The sequence below is a fragment of the Aulonocara sp. 'chitande type north' Nkhata Bay genome, linkage group LG16 (genome assembly GCF_057382095.1).
Source record: "Aulonocara sp. 'chitande type north' Nkhata Bay isolate Kocher_YH1m ecotype deep benthic linkage group LG16, A_spYH_male_GT1.1, whole genome shotgun sequence".
NCBI classification, from domain to species: domain Eukaryota; kingdom Metazoa; phylum Chordata; class Actinopteri; order Cichliformes; family Cichlidae; genus Aulonocara; species Aulonocara sp. 'chitande type north' Nkhata Bay.
Genome location: NC_141359.1, coordinates 9,424,525 through 9,446,553, shown reverse-complemented (window position 1 = coordinate 9,446,553; position 22,029 = coordinate 9,424,525). Strand labels below are relative to the sequence as shown.

General features: G+C 42.3%; 1 protein-coding gene across 3 annotated transcripts in view; it reads right to left on the bottom strand.

The window, feature by feature from the left end:
* Window positions 1-6,408: 6,408 nt before the first annotated feature.
* Window positions 6,409-22,029, bottom strand: part of zmym2 (zinc finger, MYM-type 2) — a 37,573-nt gene continuing 21,952 nt past the window's right edge. For all 3 annotated transcript variants that reach the window (XM_086265900.1, XM_086265899.1, XM_086265901.1), the window contains 17 exons: window positions 18,711-18,826; window positions 17,987-18,112; window positions 17,411-17,561; window positions 17,040-17,212; window positions 16,780-16,945; window positions 16,547-16,575; window positions 15,946-16,087; window positions 14,816-14,937; window positions 14,501-14,651; window positions 14,192-14,323; window positions 13,139-13,317; window positions 12,865-13,057; window positions 12,554-12,696; window positions 11,513-11,627; window positions 10,458-10,700; window positions 9,923-10,064; window positions 6,409-9,568 (listed from right to left, as the gene is read on the bottom strand). In XM_086265900.1, the coding sequence (XP_086122026.1) occupies window positions 9,334-9,568; window positions 9,923-10,064; window positions 10,458-10,700; window positions 11,513-11,627; window positions 12,554-12,696; window positions 12,865-13,057; window positions 13,139-13,317; window positions 14,192-14,323; window positions 14,501-14,651; window positions 14,816-14,937; window positions 15,946-16,087; window positions 16,547-16,575; window positions 16,780-16,945; window positions 17,040-17,212; window positions 17,411-17,561; window positions 17,987-18,112; window positions 18,711-18,826 (2,558 nt within the window). In that variant the 3' untranslated portion in view covers window positions 6,409-9,333. The remainder of the gene's footprint in view (window positions 9,569-9,922; window positions 10,065-10,457; window positions 10,701-11,512; window positions 11,628-12,553; window positions 12,697-12,864; window positions 13,058-13,138; window positions 13,318-14,191; window positions 14,324-14,500; window positions 14,652-14,815; window positions 14,938-15,945; window positions 16,088-16,546; window positions 16,576-16,779; window positions 16,946-17,039; window positions 17,213-17,410; window positions 17,562-17,986; window positions 18,113-18,710; window positions 18,827-22,029) is intronic.

Sequence of the window (22,029 nt, the reverse complement as noted above, 5' to 3'; positions counted from 1 at the left end):
AGACCTCAACAATATTGACGAAGTAAATGAGACAAAAGGCAGCCAACATCCATGTATCTTTCAGAAAATCTGAATATTTCTGAAGATTACTTAAATAAATTACAGGAAAGCTCCCTAAGTTGAGACAGTGCTGAAAAATAAAGGAGCTCAAACCAGAGTTAGAGTTTTCAAACTCCATTTTTGCCTTACATCCTGTATTTCCATGAATATTTGCACCTGTTTCAATGAATGGCTACACCTATCCTCACATTTTCCTAGTTAAATACGAAGAAATAAGTGGTGCCTAAAGACTTTTACACAGTAATATATATTATCTGTGGGCTGAATTGTGGAGAAGCCTTGTGGACAGCTGCCTACGCTGCATTATTAGAAGCAGACTAGGCAGTCAAAGTAGTCATGATTCTAATAATGATAACTTTAAGCTTGAATACCTAAAGAGAAGAGAGAACTTCACCATAAAAGCAAAAACCATTTCTTGTACAGGGCTGTAAACATGTTTATTTCTTCTCTAAAGTTGGACATTTTAACACAGGGACAGGGAATGATTTCGTTTTGAAGTCAGCCTCAAGCCGCCATTCAAAGAACTGCAGTTATTGGCACTTCCAAGGTGGGTTCTAGAAGGTGGACACAAATAAGTTTAGTAATTTTTGAAGAAAAAGACGCAAAACTGTTCATATGTACAGTCAGGACATTCTGGGGCTGTTGGGAGGCGGTTTTAAGGCTAAACCCTACACTGACTGTGTCATCCAGTGGGCATTTGGAAAAAGAGGAGTTTGGTGACTGCACTGAGGGGATTGTGCAGTCAATGCCCACCATGACTTACCAAATAGGATTGAGCCATCTGAATTTTAACCTCATCCGAGCCTCCGACTCACCCACAGCAGCAGTCGGAGCCATAATTACACTAACCTGTGTCTGTGTGTATGTCTGAAGCTGTTGTCTATCAAATGTACTCCAAACATTCCCAGCCATAGTTTGGAAATTTGTATAACATTTAAGTAAAAAAAGAATCAGTAGACGTCTTTTGTAGGTGTGTGAGTAAAATATTTGTGCTGCCCTTTAACCCACATCCAAGCGTTCGCAGCTAAACTCTTGCCCATCCCTCAGCCAGTCCTGTGCCATGTGTTGAGGCACACAACCTGAGAAATGCAGTTGTCATCCATTCCTTCTCTCTTGTCCTCTTTGCAGCTGTATACTACACACACATACACACACGCACACACACAGAGCAGCAGCTCTTGCCTCCCAGGCGCTGTTGTTTTATCAATAAATGGCGACATTAGTTCATATCATGTGATTCGAAGAGGATTCGTTGCACATTAGAGGCCCTAATCGCCGCCTATAGTCTACCCCCCGGGCCTCGCCTACATGACCCTGCTGAGCACAGCGTTTTCTTTATGCCCCCTGACAGAGCTGGGGATTGAGCCCAAACAAAAAAAAAACACGAGGGTGAAAAAATGTTTTTACACCCACCACGCTCCCTCGCAGGCCTGGCTGTGTGGGCTCACCGAACCCTTTTAGCTTTCGATCAATGGGGCAAGTTACTGGAGTCTGGCCAACTCTGACAGATAGCACAGAAAGAAAAAAGCATGCCTCTTCAAAAATTTTGGTTTTTTGTCACTGTGTTTTGTACCTCCACCCATCCTCACTTCAAAAAAAAAAAAAAGAAGAAGAAAAATGCAAGGTGAAATGAGGGAATGCTTCTTTTATTTTCCCTTAAAGATTAGAGTTTTCTGTGCGGAGGGTGAGAAGGCGAGGCTGTGGGTGGAGGAACAAGAGGAAGAGGTGGGCAGAGGGAAGGCTGCTTTGCGTCATCCACAGCAGATGAACCTCTTGTCGGACGTGGGTTCCTGACATGGAAGCTGTGCCAAAGCAGCAGCTCGTCCCACAGCTAATGATGGGTGTTATAATTTAACAAAAGTCTGGTGATTATGGGTCTGCTGATGAACCAGGAGCCATGGGATACGCAGCAGTCTCTGGGGACGGGTTCACAACGAGAGCGCAGTGCCCCCCATTGGAGTAGAAAACGCATTGCTCTTTTCTACTCAGACTTCAGAGTGCTGCTGATAATTTAGTACACTATGTGGGTGATATTGGAAATTACTGAACTGCACAAAATTAAACTAGTAGTACATTTGGCACTTTTATTATATTCATATGCAATCATTTCCATAAGTATTTGGACAGTTACACAACCACAGTGCATTTTGAACCAATTTATTGATTTAAAATCAAGAATGAAGTGCAGAATTTGAACTTTAATGAAAAAGGGTTCAACCTGATGTTTTTGTACACAGTCCTCCATTTTCAGAGGCTTAAAAGGGATTGGACAGATGACCAATAAACAGTTTAATGGCTGGTTCCCTGATTGTTCCCTGACAAAATAAGTAGATAAAAGATCTGAAGTTGATTCATGTGTTAAACTTGTATTTGATAGCTGTGTTTTGAAATTCTCAATATGACATCCAAAGTGATGTCAGTGCAAGCGAACAAGGCCAAGGTTAGGCTGCAAAAACCTTTAACAGTGGCCAAATTAATAATCGGGTTCATTCTTAAAAAGAAGGAATGCATTGGTCAGCTTAGCGACACCACAGATGACAACTAAAGTTTTCATGGTTAAGAAAATCAGCTTCAAAATATCTAAACTAGTCAAGAAAATTCTCGAGGAGGTCGGCGTGTCGTTGTCACCGTCTAATAACAAGAGACGCCTTCATGAATGGAAATATAGAGCCTTTAGAACAAAGTGCAAACCACTGGTTACACTCCAGAAGTTTTGATCCCTCATAACGAGGGCTGTCTTAATCAGCAGAAAATGCGGTAAAACGTATTAAAACACATTTAACAGTCCAAAAATGTAAACCCTCCTTTACATTTTATAAACTAATCCAGTGAGCACACTGGAATCTTTGGCCGATTCTGGCCCCACAAACCTTATGTTTCACACCTCTGGATTAGACTTTGGAGAAAAGAGCTAAAAAAAAATCTGGATGGGTCTGAAAAAATAGCATGATAAGAAGAGAACAGTATGTAGAAGAAGAGAAACAGGTCATGATCTGAAGCACATGTTATCTATCAAACATGGTGGAGACTATGTTGTGGCATGGATATGTATAGCTACAGCGACCGGAGCTGGGTCACCTCTGTTTATTTGTGATATCACTGCTGATAGAAGTCGCAGGATGTAATCTGAAGTGTACACGACTATATTCTGTGCTCAGCGAGTCACAGTACGCATGGTTAATGATCCAAAGGAAACTGGAAAAGCAACCCAAGAGTTTCTCAAGGTGTATGTTCCTGCATTTTTCTATTAAAATTATTTTATTTTAGATTAATGCATGATCTGTTGGCATATGACTGTTCTATTACATTTTAGTATAGTTTTATATCATATGGACAGTCGCAGTTATATTCTACACTAGTAAAAATAGGCTTAAACATACACCCTGAGTCATAAAATCCTGTCTTATTTTTAATGGGTGGTCTTATTCAAAACAAAGTAAGTAAACAAGGAATAACAAGTTCCCACAGAGACAGACTTTAACATCAAAGTCAGACCTGAGACAGGAGACACTGGGACAGCCTAAATCTCCAGGCAGGTTATCCAGCATGCTTGGTACATCCGACCTTTCAAGTACCCTAAAAAGCTGCGCACAGAGTGCTGGCCAGTTTGTCTTATGACCCTGAGGCTCATCTCCCCGGCCCCTACGCTGACCCCGGGTGCTGACAAGCCACACCTCCTCCTCCTCTGCTGTCTGTCATCTTGCAGATAACTCTCCCTGCCTCAGTGTCATGTCCACCTGGCACCTTGTAAAAATGGGACATGATAGCGAAAAAGGTCAGAACACGGTGAAGAGGCCCCCGTGTAGAGCTGTCTGTTGAGCACAAGCTACGGCTCTAGATAATAGCATTTCTAGGGAGTGTGTGGAGGCAGCGTTACACTTGTTTATGGAGGAAGAGGGTCTCTCGGTCGACATGCAGTGTGTTACATTTTTGTGTGGCTCCTCCACAAAAATGTCCAAGTGCTTTCATTTCTTAGGCCTTAATAGCTCATTAGGATTTGTAATGCAGGTCAGTAATTGTTTGGCTGACATTTCCAGAGCACAACTCTCTAAACTGTGGGTAAAAATCTAACTATGGTTTGTAGGTGACTGATGATTATACAAAGATATCAAACCTGAGAATGTTCGAAGCAACATACAGGCAGGCTAAAGTTATTTGGAAACAAATGCTGTGGATATATTCTGCTCTTTAACCACAAACCAAAGGTATGTTGGTAATATTTGGTTTGAGTGCCGGCTAGCGGCACAGGAGAAAGTGAGAATGAATTAATAATAATAATAATGGATTGGATTTATATAGTGCTTTTCAAGGCACCCAAAGCGCTTTACAATGCCACTATTCATTCACTCTCACATTCACACACTGGTTGTAGCCACAGCTGCCCTGGGGCAGACTGACAGAAGCGAGGCTGCCATATCGTGCCATCGGCCCCTCTGGCCAACACCAGTAGGCGGTAGGGTAAAGTGTCTTGCCCAAGGACACAACGACCAGGACAGAAAGCCCGGGGATCGAACCGGCGACCTTGCGGTTACAGATACGCTTCCCAACCCCCTGAATATCAAGATTTTCTGTATGGAAAAGTCATCCAGCTGCGGAAGAAACTGAAAAGAGACGGATTTTTAGGAGAACGAACCAAATCAGAAGACCTCTCAACAACTGTTGGAGTAGCTCTCAGATTAGCTCTGTCGAAACTGTTAAAGAAGTCTTAAAAGTAAAAATGTCTAACTTTTTCAAACTGGAAACAGTAGTTCCTTTCAACAGACTTCAGGTTTAGGTGACCATGATAGATATTTAAAGGATTATGTTACGAAAGAGTAACATCCTGCATACAAGATTCAAGATACCCACATATTTGTGACCCTGTAGTGTGTATAGTCAAAAGGTTTGTCTGATTTTCACTCCCCTTTGCTCACTACTTGCTTCTATTTTGCAGATTTCGCAGGTAACCCTGATTCTTTAATAGGTCAGTTCATCAAGTTAAAATATAATATGATATACACTTCTCAAAGACATTAAAGGATAACTTTAATCACACATCAGATCTATTTTCTCCTGCTTATCTAGATTTGGACTGTGGGGACAGCAGCAGATACATCCTGGCTCTGCCGGAGGTTTCTTCCTGTTAAAAGGGAGTTTTTCCTTCCCACTGTCGCCAAAGTGCTTGCTCATAGGGGGTCATATGATTGTTGGGTTTTTCTCTGTATGTATTATTGTACGAGCTACTGTACAATATAAAGCGCCTTGAGGCGACTGCTGTTGTGATTTGGCGCTATATAAATAAAATTGAATTGAAAAACCTTATCTAGGATGTTTCCACGAGGCATCGTTGGTCAGATCCCTGAACCATCTCAACTGGCTCCTTTCAATGTGGAAGAGCAGTGGCTCTGCTCTGAGCCCCTCCTGAATGACTGAACTCATCTTATCTCTAAGGGAGAGGCCAGCCCAGCCCAGGAAACTTCCTTCAGAGGAAAGTCATTTCCGCTGCTTGCATACTCAGTCTCATTCTTTTTCAGTGACTACCCAAACCTTGTGGAGATAAGTAAAGGTAGATTGACTGGTAAAAGTCCACAGCTTTTCTTTTACACTCAGTTCTTTCTTTACCACAACAGGGTAACTGCAGATGCTGCACTAATCTGTAAATCTCCTGCCCTCTTTTCTCAGTAGTGAACAAGACCCCGAGATACTTAAAATACTTCACTTTGGGCAACAACTTACCCTAAATGAGCACTCCACCCTTTTCCGGCTGAGGACCATGGCTTCAGACTGGTACGGATTTTTATCTCAGCTGCAAACTGCCCTAAAGCCTGTTGGAAGTCAACTGCCTGAGGAGGCCAGAAGAACCACATCGTCTGTGAAGAGCAGAGATGGGATTCTGAGGTCAGCAAACTGGAAATCCTCTGCCACTTGGCTTCGTCTAGACATTTTACCCATTAAAGTTATCAACAGAATCAGTGTTGACCAAAGCACTTTTTCCTTGACCTTACCTGTCAGCTGCCTCTAGAGTCCCACAAGCTAACTATGCCTAATAGGACTCCATGAGCTTCACAGCCCCCTCCCCCTCTGGTGTCCATGATCTGGTTTGGGGTTAGCACCGCGACAGGCACCAAGCGCCTTGAAGCCACAGCTCCAGACTTTGTGGTATACTGCAAAGTGTATTAAATTAAACACTTGACCTTTCTAGTTTAGAATAAAGATGCTAGTTATTTATACTTAGAAAAGAACAAATGTTTTACTCACCTCTAGTAAAAGGACTTTGCATAACAATTTTAAATACAGTTTATAAAAACAGTATAATAAGCTTTCTACATTTAGCATCTGTGTGTATAAATCCAAACACAATCAAGAAGCTGGTTAGAAAATGACTTCTTTATTTAACATGACCGTATCAGCATATCAGCCCACACACATAGCATCAGACTCAAGTCACAGTCACTCACTTTCAGTATATACAGATAGGCACATTCACATTAGGCATTAAAGCCAGCCACAGCATCTTCTGTAGGTCCAAACCTGTGGCATATTTGGCTGCTGCCTATGAGTCAGCCATCTTAATTGGGGTCCTCTGATCCAAGGTCTGTTTCAAACTTTCACAGACGAAATTAATGTTCTAAGCACACTGATCTGGAGTCAGAAATTGTGACCAGTGTTCTCCATCCAAATACAAACGGTTCTTCCTGAAATGTCATGCTGCAGTTTCAGCCCAATAAATGCAAACAGTTGTACAAATGAACAGGAACACCTACTCTTTTGGGAAAATAAAACTCTGGAAGTGTATTCCCTGACTTTGTTCACCAGTTAAATCCTCTTCAGTCAGGTGGGTGTGATGTGGATTGTGCACGAGGACAAGTTTTAGGTTAGCGATATATTTGAGATGTTGATTGCATTCATGGAAACGTCAAACTCAGCATTAAAAGGACATTCCTTATATTTTGAGGAATGGCTGTGGAAGCTTTTACACGATCTCATTTTCAACTCCAAATCTTATATTACCTGGAATTTTAAATGTAATTTTTACTTGATGAAATTTAATCAAACTTTAAATCGTAAAAAGGGAGAACAAGTTTAAAAAAAAAAAAGAAAAAAAAAAAATAGTGTAACTTAAAAAACAAGTTCAGTTCACCAAAGAAAAAAATTAACCAATTACATGTCATGAAGCAAGCTTTTGCATTGCAGTGTTACCGCTCTACAAAAGCAAAGAACAGGACACTTAACACATGCTCAGTACTTAAACTAAGTTAAATTGAAAGTAAACTACAAATACAAACACAGGGGCAAACAGTGGGTTGCTAAACTTTGTATAATCCACGGCCTTCATCATTCACCAGAATTCTTTTAACGGGCGAGAAGGAGCAGGGAGGGTGCAGGTCTGCAGCAAATTTTCAATGAACGGCAAGAGGAGGAAATGATCCCCACTTAAAAACAAGAAAATCAAACCCATGTGTAAAGAGGATACAGTCAAACTAATAAAATGAGAAATAAATAATCAGCTGTATTTAAAAAAAACAAAAAACAGAACAAGGCTTCTCAGGAGGCGGGTTTTCAAATTCGTTTTCTTTATCCCAAACTACAGTGTTCCTCTGTGTCGTCTCCATCTCAAACAAGCGCCTCGCCTTTGAGATATTTACACGTCAAAGCAACCCAATTTGGGCTTAGTAAGCATGTAATGCTACATTGCATGAATGGAGGTTTCCCTAATGTCCAATAAAGAAACGCAGCATGTTGGCAGGGAGCCTTTCCACCGCACCGCAGTGAGTCAGACCCTTTCCTGTCCTGGGATCAGTCCTGACTCCTTTCCCTTGTGAGCTGAAGTCCCCCTGTGGTGCAGCGGTTTTAGCCTGAGAGCAGTACTGACAAAGGAAGAGCAGCGTGTGGGTTCATGGGAGAATGAAAGCGGCCCATAATGAACATGTGGGATACAACAGGTCGCAGTTAATGGGACAAAAAGGGTGCTGATCTTGTGCTGCATTCTCACATGTACTGGAAATTCTAAAATTCCACTTTAATGCAGGGAAAATTTCTCACACCTAAAGTTTGACTTTGACATCATTGGTGGCACACATTTACAATACCGACAAAAACAAATAAAATAAAAAAACACACTCAAACACATCTGCCCTGTCAAAGGTTAAGTCTGACCAGAGGTGGAAAGCAGGAAAGTGATTCTTGTGTGATGCCAACTTAAATACAAGAAAGGAAACTGACACAGAAGTGCAGTCAGACACTAATTAGTCAATGTTCATTTTCAGAATGAATCGAGAGACATTTGCTCCAACTTCCAATTTTTACCCGGTGTTTGTGTTTTGCACAAAATCTCAAGGTTGTTGGCGATTCTGTGTCTTCTTGTTTTACAACTTGTGTGTGTAAACAGCTCGAGCAGCAGTGGGGATAAACGTCAGCGCTCTCCACCCAACTGCTGCCATTAGCGATGTGACTGAATGAGTGAAAATGTCACAAGGCTAAAAGCAGTCTGACTGCACTTTAACACCAAATTTCTACTTAAGCATGAATCTCAGGTCTAAACCAAATGTTACTTGAACACAAAAATGACAGCCTTACGTTCACTGAAAAGATGTCTGCGGTCAAAGCTGCGATCTTTCTGTCAGACATGGACATGCTAAACTGGAACCAGGAGTGTTTATTGTTTGTTTGTTTTAAAGCTGAACTGCCAATTGCTTCAACGATGGGATTCTGAACAGCACAGCTGGGGAGCACTTCTTCCTGCTGTCTTCCCATTCTGGGTGGTAATTTTGGTTTCAACTGTGTCCCTTTGCCTCTGTGATGCTTGGTACTGCCCTGTGGTCTCCCAGTGGCTGCTATAACTTCTTAAAAAGTGGGATTCTGTCGAATCTTTAATGTTTTTACGCTGCTTGAGCATAATGGACACACTCAGACTCCATGGAAATGCACAACAGAAAATTCTGTCATGAAAATATAACTGTCAATACACGTTTTCTACCTGATTTAATTGTGACAGTAAGCTCTTCATCCCCTCTCATCCTCATATTTATCGGAGTTCATCTCTATGCCTGTCCTCCTCAAGCTTCTTCTCTGAGGCAGAAGTAAAAGTTTGGGCTGCTTGTTGACCACTACTTTTAATCAGCCTCTGCTTTTTCTGTTGTAAATGTTCCTCACCTGGAGGAAACAGCAAGTCAGTGAAGAGGGAAACGAGGACTACAAGATAAGACAGGTGAAGAGGACATTCTACTATATACCCTACGTGTCCCCCTCCTCTCCTGTCTTTGCAGACTCTACGAACAGAAGTCCAAGCAACTGCTACTCCCCTCCAACTGTTTCACCCCCACCCTCTTCCTCCGTGTTTTCTTCCGTGTTTTCCTCCAGAAGTTGTTTGTCTGAGTAAATGTCCCTGACGAGGAGGATTCTGATGAGGAGGCTCTCCAGGATTCGTCGGTCCAGCGGTGTGGAGCTGAACCACAGCGGGTCATCTGGGCTGCAGTCCGGATCCGGCTGAACATAAAACACATCTAGGCTTTTCTGCAACGGGAGAGGACTGCAGGGAGGTAGGTAAGGAGGAGGGGGAAAAAAAAAAAAAAAAAGGCAAGCGGAAGGAACAAAAAAAGAAAAGTATTAGAAACAAGCAAAAAGGAGGTATTGTAGAAAAAGGGAGAAAAGTGCAGGGAAAAGAGCACAGGGGAGGGAGAAAATGAATGCATGTATTGGTTTCAGTTTCCTCTTGAACAGTTAGGAGAAAATTTTGATGACATTAATTTATAGCAAGTCCTCATCTTTAAAGAGTCAGCACTGAAGTTCAGGATGTGAACAGCAATGAGTTCTAATCACAGGACTCAAGCCTTTACTTTACAGCCACTCTTAAGATTTATTCCAGTAAAAACACTGAACCCACCACTTGGATCTGTAGAGTTCATAGAGGTGACACTCGTGCTTCTTAGCCGGGCAGCGTTGGGCGGAGCCGCCAGAGTTGCTGTCGTGTTCCTCCTGCTCGTCGTCCTCGACCTTTCGTTTTCTCTTCCTCGACTCTGTTTGCACTGATCGTCCAACAGACAGAAAGGAAATTTTTGTAAAATTTTCCTCAAGGTTCTGCGTCTAAAACTAACATATGCAGAAACCACTAACACTTGTTTTGAACTGTAGATGATGGAAAATCAAGTTGAAAGACACAAACAGAGGTCCACGGGCATTTATGGTTTTGAATTGTTTGGCTCTGAATGTTAACAAACTGGATATGAAATCAGAAATGTTTCAGCATCTAATGTGGACATAAAAACTATGAATCACTGAATGCTAAATTATACATCTTGTGATAATGTGCATGTGTGAATTTCACAAACAGGAAGTTCAATCGTCCATCACAGCTAGATGAGAATTTCTATGGCCAATATATACGAAGCATATCAACATGATGCATTTTCCAGCCTCACCATGGTGATCCTGAGAGACGGAAGGCACGCGGATGCAGATTGTGGTCTCCTTGGTAACAGGATGGAGTGTGTCTGGGCCGTAGACGTTAGAGAAGGAGAGGCGCAGGTGCTGCTCCACGGTGCGCAGGCCAAAGTATTTGGTGTTCAGGTAAACAAGCGAGCGCAGCAGAGCGGCGGGACTCTGCTCCCCGAGATGACGACTGCTCCACAAGCTCTGCTCCTCCACTCGACCCCACAGCGAGCCTAAAGAGAGACGATCCAATTCCACAGTCAACATCTACAACACTCATCAGTTCTTTCTTGTCTTTATCCACCATTTACATCTGCCAAATATAATTTTCTACCTGGGTACTACTTGTGCAGACATGGAACCTGTTCGTGTTGGAGCGGTGTCCTCATATTATATCATAGTGCAATCACAACGTGTCAGGATGTGAACAGCAGAAGAGTTATAATCACTGGACACGGCTCAGAATATCGAGAAACACAACAGGTTGTTTAACAGCACCGTGCCACTAGCTGGTGATAACAAGAATATATTCAAACACACTTTCCAGTGTCATCGTTATCAGTGTGGGATGAGTTTCTTAGCAAGTATCATAGCTTCCACATTCCACACTGCAATGAGATACTGTCTCACATCTGAGACGATCTGTTTTTGCCTTTTTCATCCACATTGTTGCTGCTGAAAAATGAGGAATTTAGGACATGAGTTTATGTCAAAATACAGTATGTAAAGTCACCTGAAAAACTAAGACCATCTTGCTGTGAAAGTGGCAAAATTAATGAGCTTTCTGACCATGGTCATGTCCATGAAAGAGTTATAGAAACTTCATGAATACATAAAGAATGAGAAAGACTGCATGATGAGGATAAAGTTGGGATTTGCAGTCTTTATTCAGTACTCAAATCTGTACAGTTTCATGATAAAGCAATATCGTGTTAATCAAATTGTTTCCAGAAAGAAATATTAAAATCTGACAAAGTACTCAAAACTGTGCTAATTCCAAGTGGAGCAGGCACACAAGGAGGGTCTTACTAAGGATTACACTCACCATCAGGAAGTACACTGGGCTGCCAGTCCTTCAGGACCTTGTTAAGCTCCTCTCCAAACTGCTGGTAGCATGGATCACTGAACAGGTCATCCTTCCGGCCTTTGGAGTGAAGATGCTTTAAACAAAAAACAAAACAAAACTATCAGTTAAAAAAAAAAAAAAAAAAATGAAGAAAATGAAAGGATCACAGAGCTTCAGTCTGTGGTTGCTCACATAGTTTAAAACCGTGTCCTCATATTCAAAAGCTCATCACTGCTTTTCAGGATGTGAACAGCAAATGGTTATAATCAATGGACACACTAATCTATAAAGTCAGACTGAGGGAAAGGAAAAGGAATAATATAATAAATATAAAAAAAACGAAAGAAAATGACCGCAAAGATGTAGTGAGCACAGAAAATCCTTAAATTCACTTTTTGAACAGTGACGATTTTAAAGGAGGGAGGAACATCGACAAAGAAGAGGCCTGGAAAGAGGGGCAGACATTTTCAACCATTTGAAGCCAAATATCCCAACACAACGATAAGTAACCCGATTAATCCGTTTCCACAAACAGATAAAGTCAGCCTTACACTTCTGTGGCAGAAAAATCACACTCCAGAGCTCTCTGAATGACCCCGCTCTCCACGCAGCAGCCATGCTCGATGACTACTCGCATGTGAGAGGAGGGGGGAAAAGAATGTGCACCAGTACTAAGGGTCCTACTGGAAACCCTCACTCGAAAATTAGTTCCTACTAAAAAAATTACTACAGATGGAATGACACTAGAATTTAAAAAGGTTAATAAGCCGATTCTTATTTTGTGTATATAATTTAAGTATTTAGATTTTTTTTTTTTACCTGCTTTTGAATTCTGTTTGGCCACATTTTTTTTAATGAAATGTGGTAATGACAGACAAGTTAAAACTATTACTGTGACAAACCTACTGCTAACATCTACAAGACATGAACATTAAAAAAAAATTAAAATAAAATGCTCAGTTGAATTTTACAGTTGATAATTTGCTGCCTTCTCGAGAGGGGCAGCCGTTTCATACTAACCTGCTGGATCCCCAAACAGAGGTAGAGGATGCTGTCTGGAGAGTAGCGCTCCCCACTGGGCCTGCAGACCTCCCTGACAAAACGGGACAGAGCCACGTTCAGCTCCTCTGAACTCACTGACAAGAGGTTCCTTTTTGGCCGGGCTGCAGGAGACAGGAACAATCACCAACTGATGTTAGCAAACATGCAGTGTTTTTTTTATGTTTCCCAACAGGACAATCAATTTTTCTTTTCCAGCAAAGGAATGCACCTGGACTCTCTTAGTGTAACTACTGAACAGGGCAGGTGGGAAATGAAGGGGTTCAGTGTACCTGCTTTGGAGCTTTCCTGTGCTTTGGTGTCATCCGACTGATCAGGAGGAGACAGTGCCCAGCGTTTCCAGGCATTGATACCGTAGCGAGCTTTGAGAGGCAGTGATCGTCCTTCTGAGGTTCTGTTTGTTACATTTGAAGAAGAGGACGACGCTACATCTGGCTTCTCCTCCACTGCCAGCTTCTTGTTCCCCTTCAAGGCAAACAAACCCATTACTAACACAATCAAACTAAGTTTGCCATTGAAAATATTCTGGCACACACGTGTTATTACTTTTCTCCTGGATTGCGGTCGAGGTGCTGACTCCTTCGGTTCCTCCTTTGGTTCTTCCTTCGCTTCCTCCTTCAGTTCCTCCTTTGGTTCTTCCTTCAGTTCCTCCTTCTCTTCTTCCAGAACTGGAGGTAAAGCAAAGCCCATATCCTCATCATTTCCCTCTGGAACACGAGCGGGGTCTGAGGTTGAGAGAGGAAATAACACGCCTTCATGTAATATGGTTTAAAAAAAAAAAAAAAAAAGTACATCCAGGAAATCAAAGCAAATCAACCAATCAAGCAAACTAAAGCTGGAAAACGTGGAATTCACCCAATACGCAGGTTTACATAAATCGGACAGATTCATCGATCCAAACTGTGTCCAGAAAATGGTGTAACGACTTATTAACACTCTTTAAAATCCTTACATTAAAACCATCGATGTCAAAGAGGCACAGAAAAAGGAAGAAAGAAGGAAAATAAAACTTGGATTGCAGGGCCAGTTGATGACTTCATACTCCTTTGAACAGTAAGCCAAAGCTTAAAACCTCTACACCGATAGGCGTGATGACAGCAGCTCCAGAAATAACCAGAGGGAAGAATTTTAATCTCAATTACTCTACTGATCCATTAAAAACCCCATGCAGTCAGATGTTGTTACATAAGACAAGAAATCAAATGGGAAGATGAACACAGAGGACGAGTGAGCAGGTCAGAGTGGGCAACAAAGGCACAGTATTAAATATACGAAGTCTTAAAATCGGTAATCTGAACACCTGAAATAAGGTTCATTAGAGGACTAGAGGTGGCTCTTAACAATTGATCTAATAAAAATAGTTTGCTCAAGCTATGAACAGCCATTATTAGAAATTATCCTTAGGAATTGTATGATTTTATTTTTTTTGGGGATCAGTAATTCTTAGCAAGCGATGAAAACTACAGTTAAGAAAAAAAACTGCAGTTATTGTTAATGCACAAAATACTATAAAACTGCTTTTAAAACAGCTTGCTCCTGACTCTGTGCCTCTTATCCAGTATTCTCAGGTTTACAGCTACATGCTCAGAAGACGTTTACCTTGAGGAAAGTCTGCCTCCAAGTCCAGGTCGGGCTCATACTTCTCCTCCTCTTCTTCCTCAGAGCTGCTGCTGGTGCTGCTGGAAGACTCCTGGCCTTCAGGCTCCCTCTTCACCTTCACAGGTTTTACATCTGAATCATAAAGAAGGGTAGATCCTCACTGTCATGGTTTGCTGCAGCTTTCTTCCACTTCTCTCTTTTTATCAGCATATATAAAGAAACCGTCAGAAGCTAGTATAAGGGCTGTGTTCGGCACCTCTCTGATAAGCAATCTTTTAACCCGTATATTCAATCCTGGCGTGGGCTCACCTGGCTTCCGATCCTCTGTTATCACCTCAGCCATGGTGATCAGGTCGTCCTCCAGAGGATCAGAGGGCACCTTGGTTTTCAGTTCGTTGATGGTCTGGACGATCTCTTCTGCCCCCTGCAGGGTAGTGGGCAAGAACACAGGCACAGGAACCTGGAGGGGACAGGGTATCAAATTAATTAGTAATCAGATCACCGACTTGCAAGTTTATCTTTATAGCTTGCGCAAATTTGTGTTTAATTATTTTTTTCCTTCTAAAATTTTATAAGTTTAATTTTAAGCAAGGATAAATCATATGCAGTATGCTCAAGTCTTACCGGTACAGGCAGAGAGAGAGGAGTGGGAGTGACCTGTGAATACATATTCATAGGCATGGGAATGAACACGGGCACAGGTATAGGTACAGGCACGTACTCCCTCTTCACACCATCATCTACATCTGTGGGAACACACACGTCAAATCATTATGTAAGCCGGGTGTTTCAAACATATGGCTTGTGGACCAGAGCTGGGCACCCAGAGGGTCTAATCTTCAACCAGTGATTCCTCTCAGCCTCCAAGCAGACACACCAATTTCCAAAATCCTAAATCACCTTGTTCTCAAGTTATTGCATTCACAAGATTTAAAAACAAAACAAAACCACAAAACAACTTGCTCTGTCTGACCTTAAGGTCAAGGACACCGGCATTCACACTAATCGGATTTTTTTAGTAGATGCAGCAGTGTTATCAACCTGAACATCCTACGTCACCACGTTTTTCAATTATCACATTTACAAACTTGGGTGTCTGCGCCACCCACCATCCTGGTGGCGTGACTACAAAATCCCATCAGCCTTTTATGACGGAGGGGTAAAAATTATTGGAAGACAAAATTCAATTGAATCCAATGTTTTTATTATCAGCCTGAGATCAAACTGGACTGTATAAGATCTTAGAACTAAAATGAGCTCTACATATCTGCCATAAGCAAACTCGTACAGCGTACCTCTGAAGTTGCGTTTCACAGTTCACGTCCTCGGTCGTTCACGTATTTTCCTTAAAATCTAACAAATATTTGTTCCACCACAATTTTGCATAAAGCACAAATATCCTCCAATTGTTTCAAAGAGGAAACCACGGCTTGGGATGGCAAAATATCCCTGTACCGAGAGGTAGGAGGTTTGAAAGTAGCCAATCCAAGAACATTATTCGTCTCTCCTTTCTGCATTCCCGGCATGCTTTGCTGAGTGTTCTTGTCTCTCCTGTTTTGTTCTTCTTAAAGCCCTAAGGGTGCCACCCAAATGCATATTTATTATATTATAACAACAGGCATTTATATTCATTTTTTGAATGCTCTAGAATCGTAAACCCTGCAAATTTCATGGGGTCGACTGTATTAATGGGACACAAAGAAATGATTTTAAAATTATGAGTGCCAGGAATTTGTTAACGATTGTGTTTTTACCTGTCTGTAAGAGTTTGCTCTGCATGTGTGGCTTGCAGTAGGTAGCCTTGGTCAGTGTGAGTGGTTTGCAGAGCACCGCCTTGTTCTTTACATCTCTCACCAAACCTCCGCCAGTGTATGCCGCAGTGCTCTGGTTTACCAGCTGCAACATAGAAGACAAAATAAATCAACAGAAGAATAATTGATTTTAGATGAACTAATAAGATCTGTGTTTTTCCAGGAAGTAAATCAGTTCCACAGGCTACATTTCAAAACTATTAGGTAGTAAATACATGAGCCAGAACATTAATAACGTAGCTGCTCATCAAGCTTACAATTCATCCCATTTCGCAGGTTATTGCCCATAAAGCAGCAAACATGAGCTTGACCACAGTTTGGGTTAAGACCTAATAGGTGGTCAGTGAGTATAGGTTTGATTAAACTTTGACCAATACCCTAGGAGGAGTATCAGTTGTCGTGGACAGATGGATATCTCGCCATGACAAAAACTCACAGGTCCTTTTTGCTACATGAGCTAAAAACGCTTTCAAAAGGCAACTAGTGCTACATGATTTAAAAACAAGTGCTTTGATCAAGTCACCTTTTAAATATTCTTACTTACCCCAAGTTTGGCCCCTGGCACATCAATCCCTGTAAGACAGAAATGGAATATATGTCAACTAACATTCACATATAAGCATGACTTTATTTCCATTTTTTGGCACTGGATAACATTTCCTGATACTTGACAAAACCAACTTCTGTTACAAGGATGTAGATATGTCCAAGAGCGACACTTTGAAGCAAAAACCTGGTTCTTTCAGGGACACAAAGAGACACACACACAGTTTTTACCTAGGGTCGTATTCTCAGGGCCCTTCTGTGTGACCATGATGGGCTCATTCTGCTGGCAGTAGAACCTTAACAGGCACTCTTGATCACAGAACTGCTTCACCTCTGACCTCCACATCACAGACTCTGTCAGGTTACCCTGCACCTTACAACAGTCACACCTCGCCGCCTAGTGGACATGACGACATAGCTCTCGTTAATGTTCTCGCACTGTTTTTCCACATAGAAAAAACATGTATTTCATGGAGTGCGTGTCAGCAGACCTTATAGTACCAGTCGTTGAACTTCTTGGCACACGCCTCGCTGCAGAAGTCCCGGGTCATACCTCCGAGCGGTCGGGTTACACCTCTCTTACAGAGTTGGTTGCAGTGGTTACAGCTCACACATTTCAGACCCAAACGCTTAATAAAATCCTGCTTGAATAACAACTTGCAACCTAAGGAGGGAAGAAAACAAACAAACAAAACAAACAGAAAATGAATTAAAGCTTACAAACAGGATATATATGACTTCAGATAAATGAGACAGGGTTCAAATGACAACTATGAATGTCTAAATGGGCCAACAGCCAGCATGGGATGACATCAAATTGCCAATTCTACTTCAAGCAGAGAAGAGGACAGGCGATGAGTACCTTCGCTGCAGAATGGTCTCTTGACCCCCGAGAACTTGACCATCTCATGTAGTGTCTTCTCCTCTTGGCAGTACTCGCAAAATGTCACAATACAGTGAAGCTTCTTGTAGTCTTCACAACACGTTTTGCTACAGAACTGGTAGACCTTATCCTGAAGGCACACACATTCAGAGAAACGTACTGCAGCCATTCTGTTTTAAGATACATCAAAATTACATCTTCACACAGTAGAAATGCTCCCATGGCTTCTGCACCTCTCCATCTTTTTTCACTGCACATGACATCACTCACTGTATCACAGGAGGCAGTATTAGGAACTTATCTTTCTACATCATGCTTTCTAATGCAAAATATAGACGTGAATTTGCACAAAATTTAACGTAAACCGTACATTCCTCTTGTGCAGACCTTTAAAAGGAATTGTGCAGCACAACAGGCAAAGAAAAGTTCAGTTCTCAGACAAGCTTAGCAGATTTTAAAATAGTTTACACTGCTTTAGAGTGATATTTGTAGAAAACAAGAGGCACTCCGTGTTCCATCTTTATGAACGTTGGTTCACTTCAAGGATGGTCTCACCTCCCACTCCAGTATTTCAGGCTTTAAGCTGAACACTCCTCGACAGTAGTTACATTTCAGCTTGACTGTGCTGTTTGTGGTGGACAAAGGTGCCTGTCCATTGGTGTCTGTCTGAAGAGTAGCATTCTGTTTAAAAACAAAAAGTTTTAAACATGCATGCTTTCACAAACATCCTGATGGTATATCCAAACACATCACCAGCTTCAGCTAGATCCACAAGCTCATCTCTACACGTGTTTGGTATTACAGAAAATTTTATATTATAAAAATACATGAAGTCACAGTAGTTTGTACAAAATCTGTTTCCTCGTTGATATGTAAATGAATGCAACATGAGTCTTAAAAACTAATCAGGCCATAGACGCCACAGAGGAAACCTGCAGTATTTGAGCTGCTGAGCTCAATGAAAAAATAATCTTGGTTTTATTTTCTGCAACTTTGATGATTCTCATCTCCACTGTTATGATTAAGATCCCACATGTATTCAATCTTCCTATAGATAAGTATGAACACAGGCATAAGTATCACAGGCATCAGAGCAGAATTTAATCAGGTTATTGAAATATTTACAGAATGGTATTAATATACCCGTTTACCTCATTTCAGCAGCATCCTGCTTCATCATCAAACACATAACAATAAGGGGTTTCATTCAGATACATCAAACAGCTACTGTGCCAACATGTCTTCTAAAGAGCCCAGATTTGTTTGAAATGAGTCTCACCTGGAACTTGGTTACACACTGTGAGCTGCAGAAGTTAAGGACATTTCCCTCTGGTAGCGTGGCCTGATACTGTGGTAAAGAATTCCTCTTACAGAAATGACAGGTGGGCTCTGTGCCTGCACACACAGGTGTTAGGCATTAAAACACAGAAATAAAAGCATATCTGAAACGCAGGTCTTTCTAAGTAACTCTCATACTCAATTCATTTTGTTGGTAAAGTGATTCGGTTTTCTAAAAACTAATGAGCAGGTGTGGATATACTAGTTCAAAGGAGCCATTTTCTGCTTCCGGCAAACCAGTCAACCTAAATGCACTCACACAGGGAGATCATTTGATTGTGAACACAAACAATAAGCAACCCAGCACTTTTCAAACTAAATGCCTATTATGTTGCTCCCCACTTGCAGTGTTAATTATCCTAATGCCAGCTCAACATCTTATGAATGAATATTCTTTATTGTCATTGTCACAGGTACAATGAAATTGAAAGATGTCTCTGGTCAGTGCAACATCACAAAAGATAAATACTTAAAAACTATAATTAAATACTTAAAAACTATAATGATAGGATATAAAAGATAGAAATACATATAAAATACAGTATTCTCATACCGTAGATACACCCAAGCAATCCAGGCCTAAGGCCCCATACAGACACTCAACATACGACCTAGTTGATATATCACTCAAACAATCAATCACTCAATCAATTTGTTAGCGCATCCAACAAAACATGTCTGAAAGCATTCCAACATCAAGGGCACAAATGACAACAGGGGCAATGAAAGTCATCTACTTTTAGTAGCATTGAGACATGATATTGCAATTGGGTAGAAACTGTGTTTGAGTCTGTTAGTCCTTGTGTATGTTGTTCTATACCGTTTACCTGAAGGCAGCAGTTCGAACATGGAGTGTCCAGGGTGTGAGGTGTCCTTTATGATGTTATGGGCTCTTTTGAGGCAGCGGGAACTGTGTAGGTCTTTCAGTTTGAGGAGAGGGCAGCCGATTGTCCTTTGGGCAGCGTTGATTACTCCCTGGAGTGCTTTCCTCTGAGCCACTGTGCAGCTAGCGTACCATATGCCTATGCAGTACGTTAGTATGCTTTCGATGGAGGCTCTGTAGAAAGACACCAGCAGTCTCTGTGTGATGTTGTTCTTCCTAAGCACTCTCAGAAAGTACAGTCTCTGTTGTGTCTTTTTCAGTAGCTCAGAGGTATTCACACTCCAGGATAGGTTTCCCTCTATGCTGACTCCCAAGAAGCGGAAGTCTGCCACCCTCTCCACACAGTCGTCGCTGATGATTAGTGGTTGGATTTCTGTCTTGTGTCTTCTGTAGTCAATTATGAGTTCTTTGGTCTTTTTCGTGTTTAGGAGAAGGTTGTTATCCTTGCACCATGAAGACAGCCGCTCCACCTCATCTCTGTAGGCAGACTCATCTCCCCCAGATATGAGCCCCACCACAGTAGTGTCATCTGCGAACTTTACAATGGCGTTGCTCTGGTGGGCGGGGGTGCAGTCGTGTGTATAAAGCGAGTAGAGCAGTGGACTAAGCACGCAGCCCTGTGGCGACCCAGTGCTTAGATTTAGGGCTGGAGATGTGTAACATCCCACTCTCACTCTCTGTCTGCGGTCGGTGAGGAAGCTATTGATCCACTTACAGGTGCTGTGAGGAAGCCCTAGGTCTTTTAGCTTGGCGTCCAGTTTGTATGGAAGAATGGTGTTAAATGCCGAGCTATAATCCACAAAGAGCATACGCACATAGCTTCCTTGCCTCTCCAGATGTGTTAATGCTACATTGAGTGCTGTTGCTATGGCGTCCTCTGTCGATCGGTTTGCTCTGTAGGCAAACTGGTGTGGGTCAAGGCTGCTGGGTAGGGCTGCTGTAATGTGGTAACGCACAAGTTTCTCAAAGCACTTCATCACCACCGGGGTTAGTGCCACTGGTCTATAGTCATTTAGGCTAGAGATATGAGATTTCTTGGGCAAGGGTATTATGGTGGAGGTCTTGAGGCAGGGTGGGACGTTTGACTGTTCAAGGGATTGGTTAAAAATCCTGGTGAAAATATAGGCAAGCTGGTCTGCGCAGTCTCTCAGCACACGTCCTGGTACACCATCTGGGCCGGCTGCCTTCCTCGGGTTAACAGCCCGCAGGGTGCGCCTCACTTCATGCTCCTCCAGAGTGATGATGGTACTGCTGCTGTGGGCTGTATGGTGTAGCTGTTCCTCTGAGGCATAGGGTGCAGTGACCTCAAAGCGTGTGAAGAAGATGTTCAGCTCCTCCGCCAATGCTGGGTCACCTTCAGCCATACCTGATTTGGACTTGTAGTTTGTCAGCTGCTGGACACCCTGCCACACCAGCCGGCTGTTCTTACTCTCCAGGTGGTTCTCGATCTTCTTCCTATAGTCCGCCTTGGCCTTCTTAATGCCTTTTTTCAGGTTGGCTCTAGCCCTGCTGTAGCTCTCCCTGCTTCCGGACCTGAAGGCGCTGTTCCTCTCTTTTAACAGCTGCTGGACTTCCCGGGTCATCCATGGCTTTTGGTTGGTGTAAACCCGGATCTGCTTGTCTACTGTGACAGTGTCTATACAGTGTTTGATGTAACAGAGGACACTGTTTGTGAACATTTCCAGGTCTTGATGTTGGAAGATATTCCAGTTGGTTCTGTCAAAGCAGTCCTGTAGCTGTTGAGAAGCGCCCTCTGGCCATGTTGTTATAGTTTTAGTGATGGTCGACGCAGTTTTCCTGATTGGGGCATATGCAGGAATTAGGAGCAGGGATAAATGGTCAGATTGGCCCAGATGTGGTAAGGGTCTTGCCCTGTAGCCCTTCTTGATGTTGGAATAGACTTTATCTAAGGTGTTAGCCCCTCTCGTGGCACACTTCACATGCTGGTGGAAATTAGGGATAGCTGTTTTTAAATCCACCTGATTAAAATCACCCGCTATAATGTGCACTGCGTCAGGATATTTATTGAGTTTATTGTTGATGTTCGTGTGCAAAAGCGCTAGTGCCACGTTAGTATTTGCATCTGGCGGTATGTAAACAGTTGTTATTACCACAACAGTGAACTCCCGTGGAAGATAGATGGGCCTGCATTTGACAGTCAGATATTCTATGTCCGGAGAACAGTGACGGTCTATGATCACTGTGTTTGTACACCAGCTGTTATTCACGTATATGCAGATTCCCCCTCCTTTTCTCTTACCGGAATTGTTTGTTCTATCCTGGCGCTGTGCGGTGTAGCCTGCTAGCTCAATAGCAGAGTCCGGGATGGACTGATGCAGCCAGGACTCAGTGATTAGAAGAATACATGAGTTTTTGA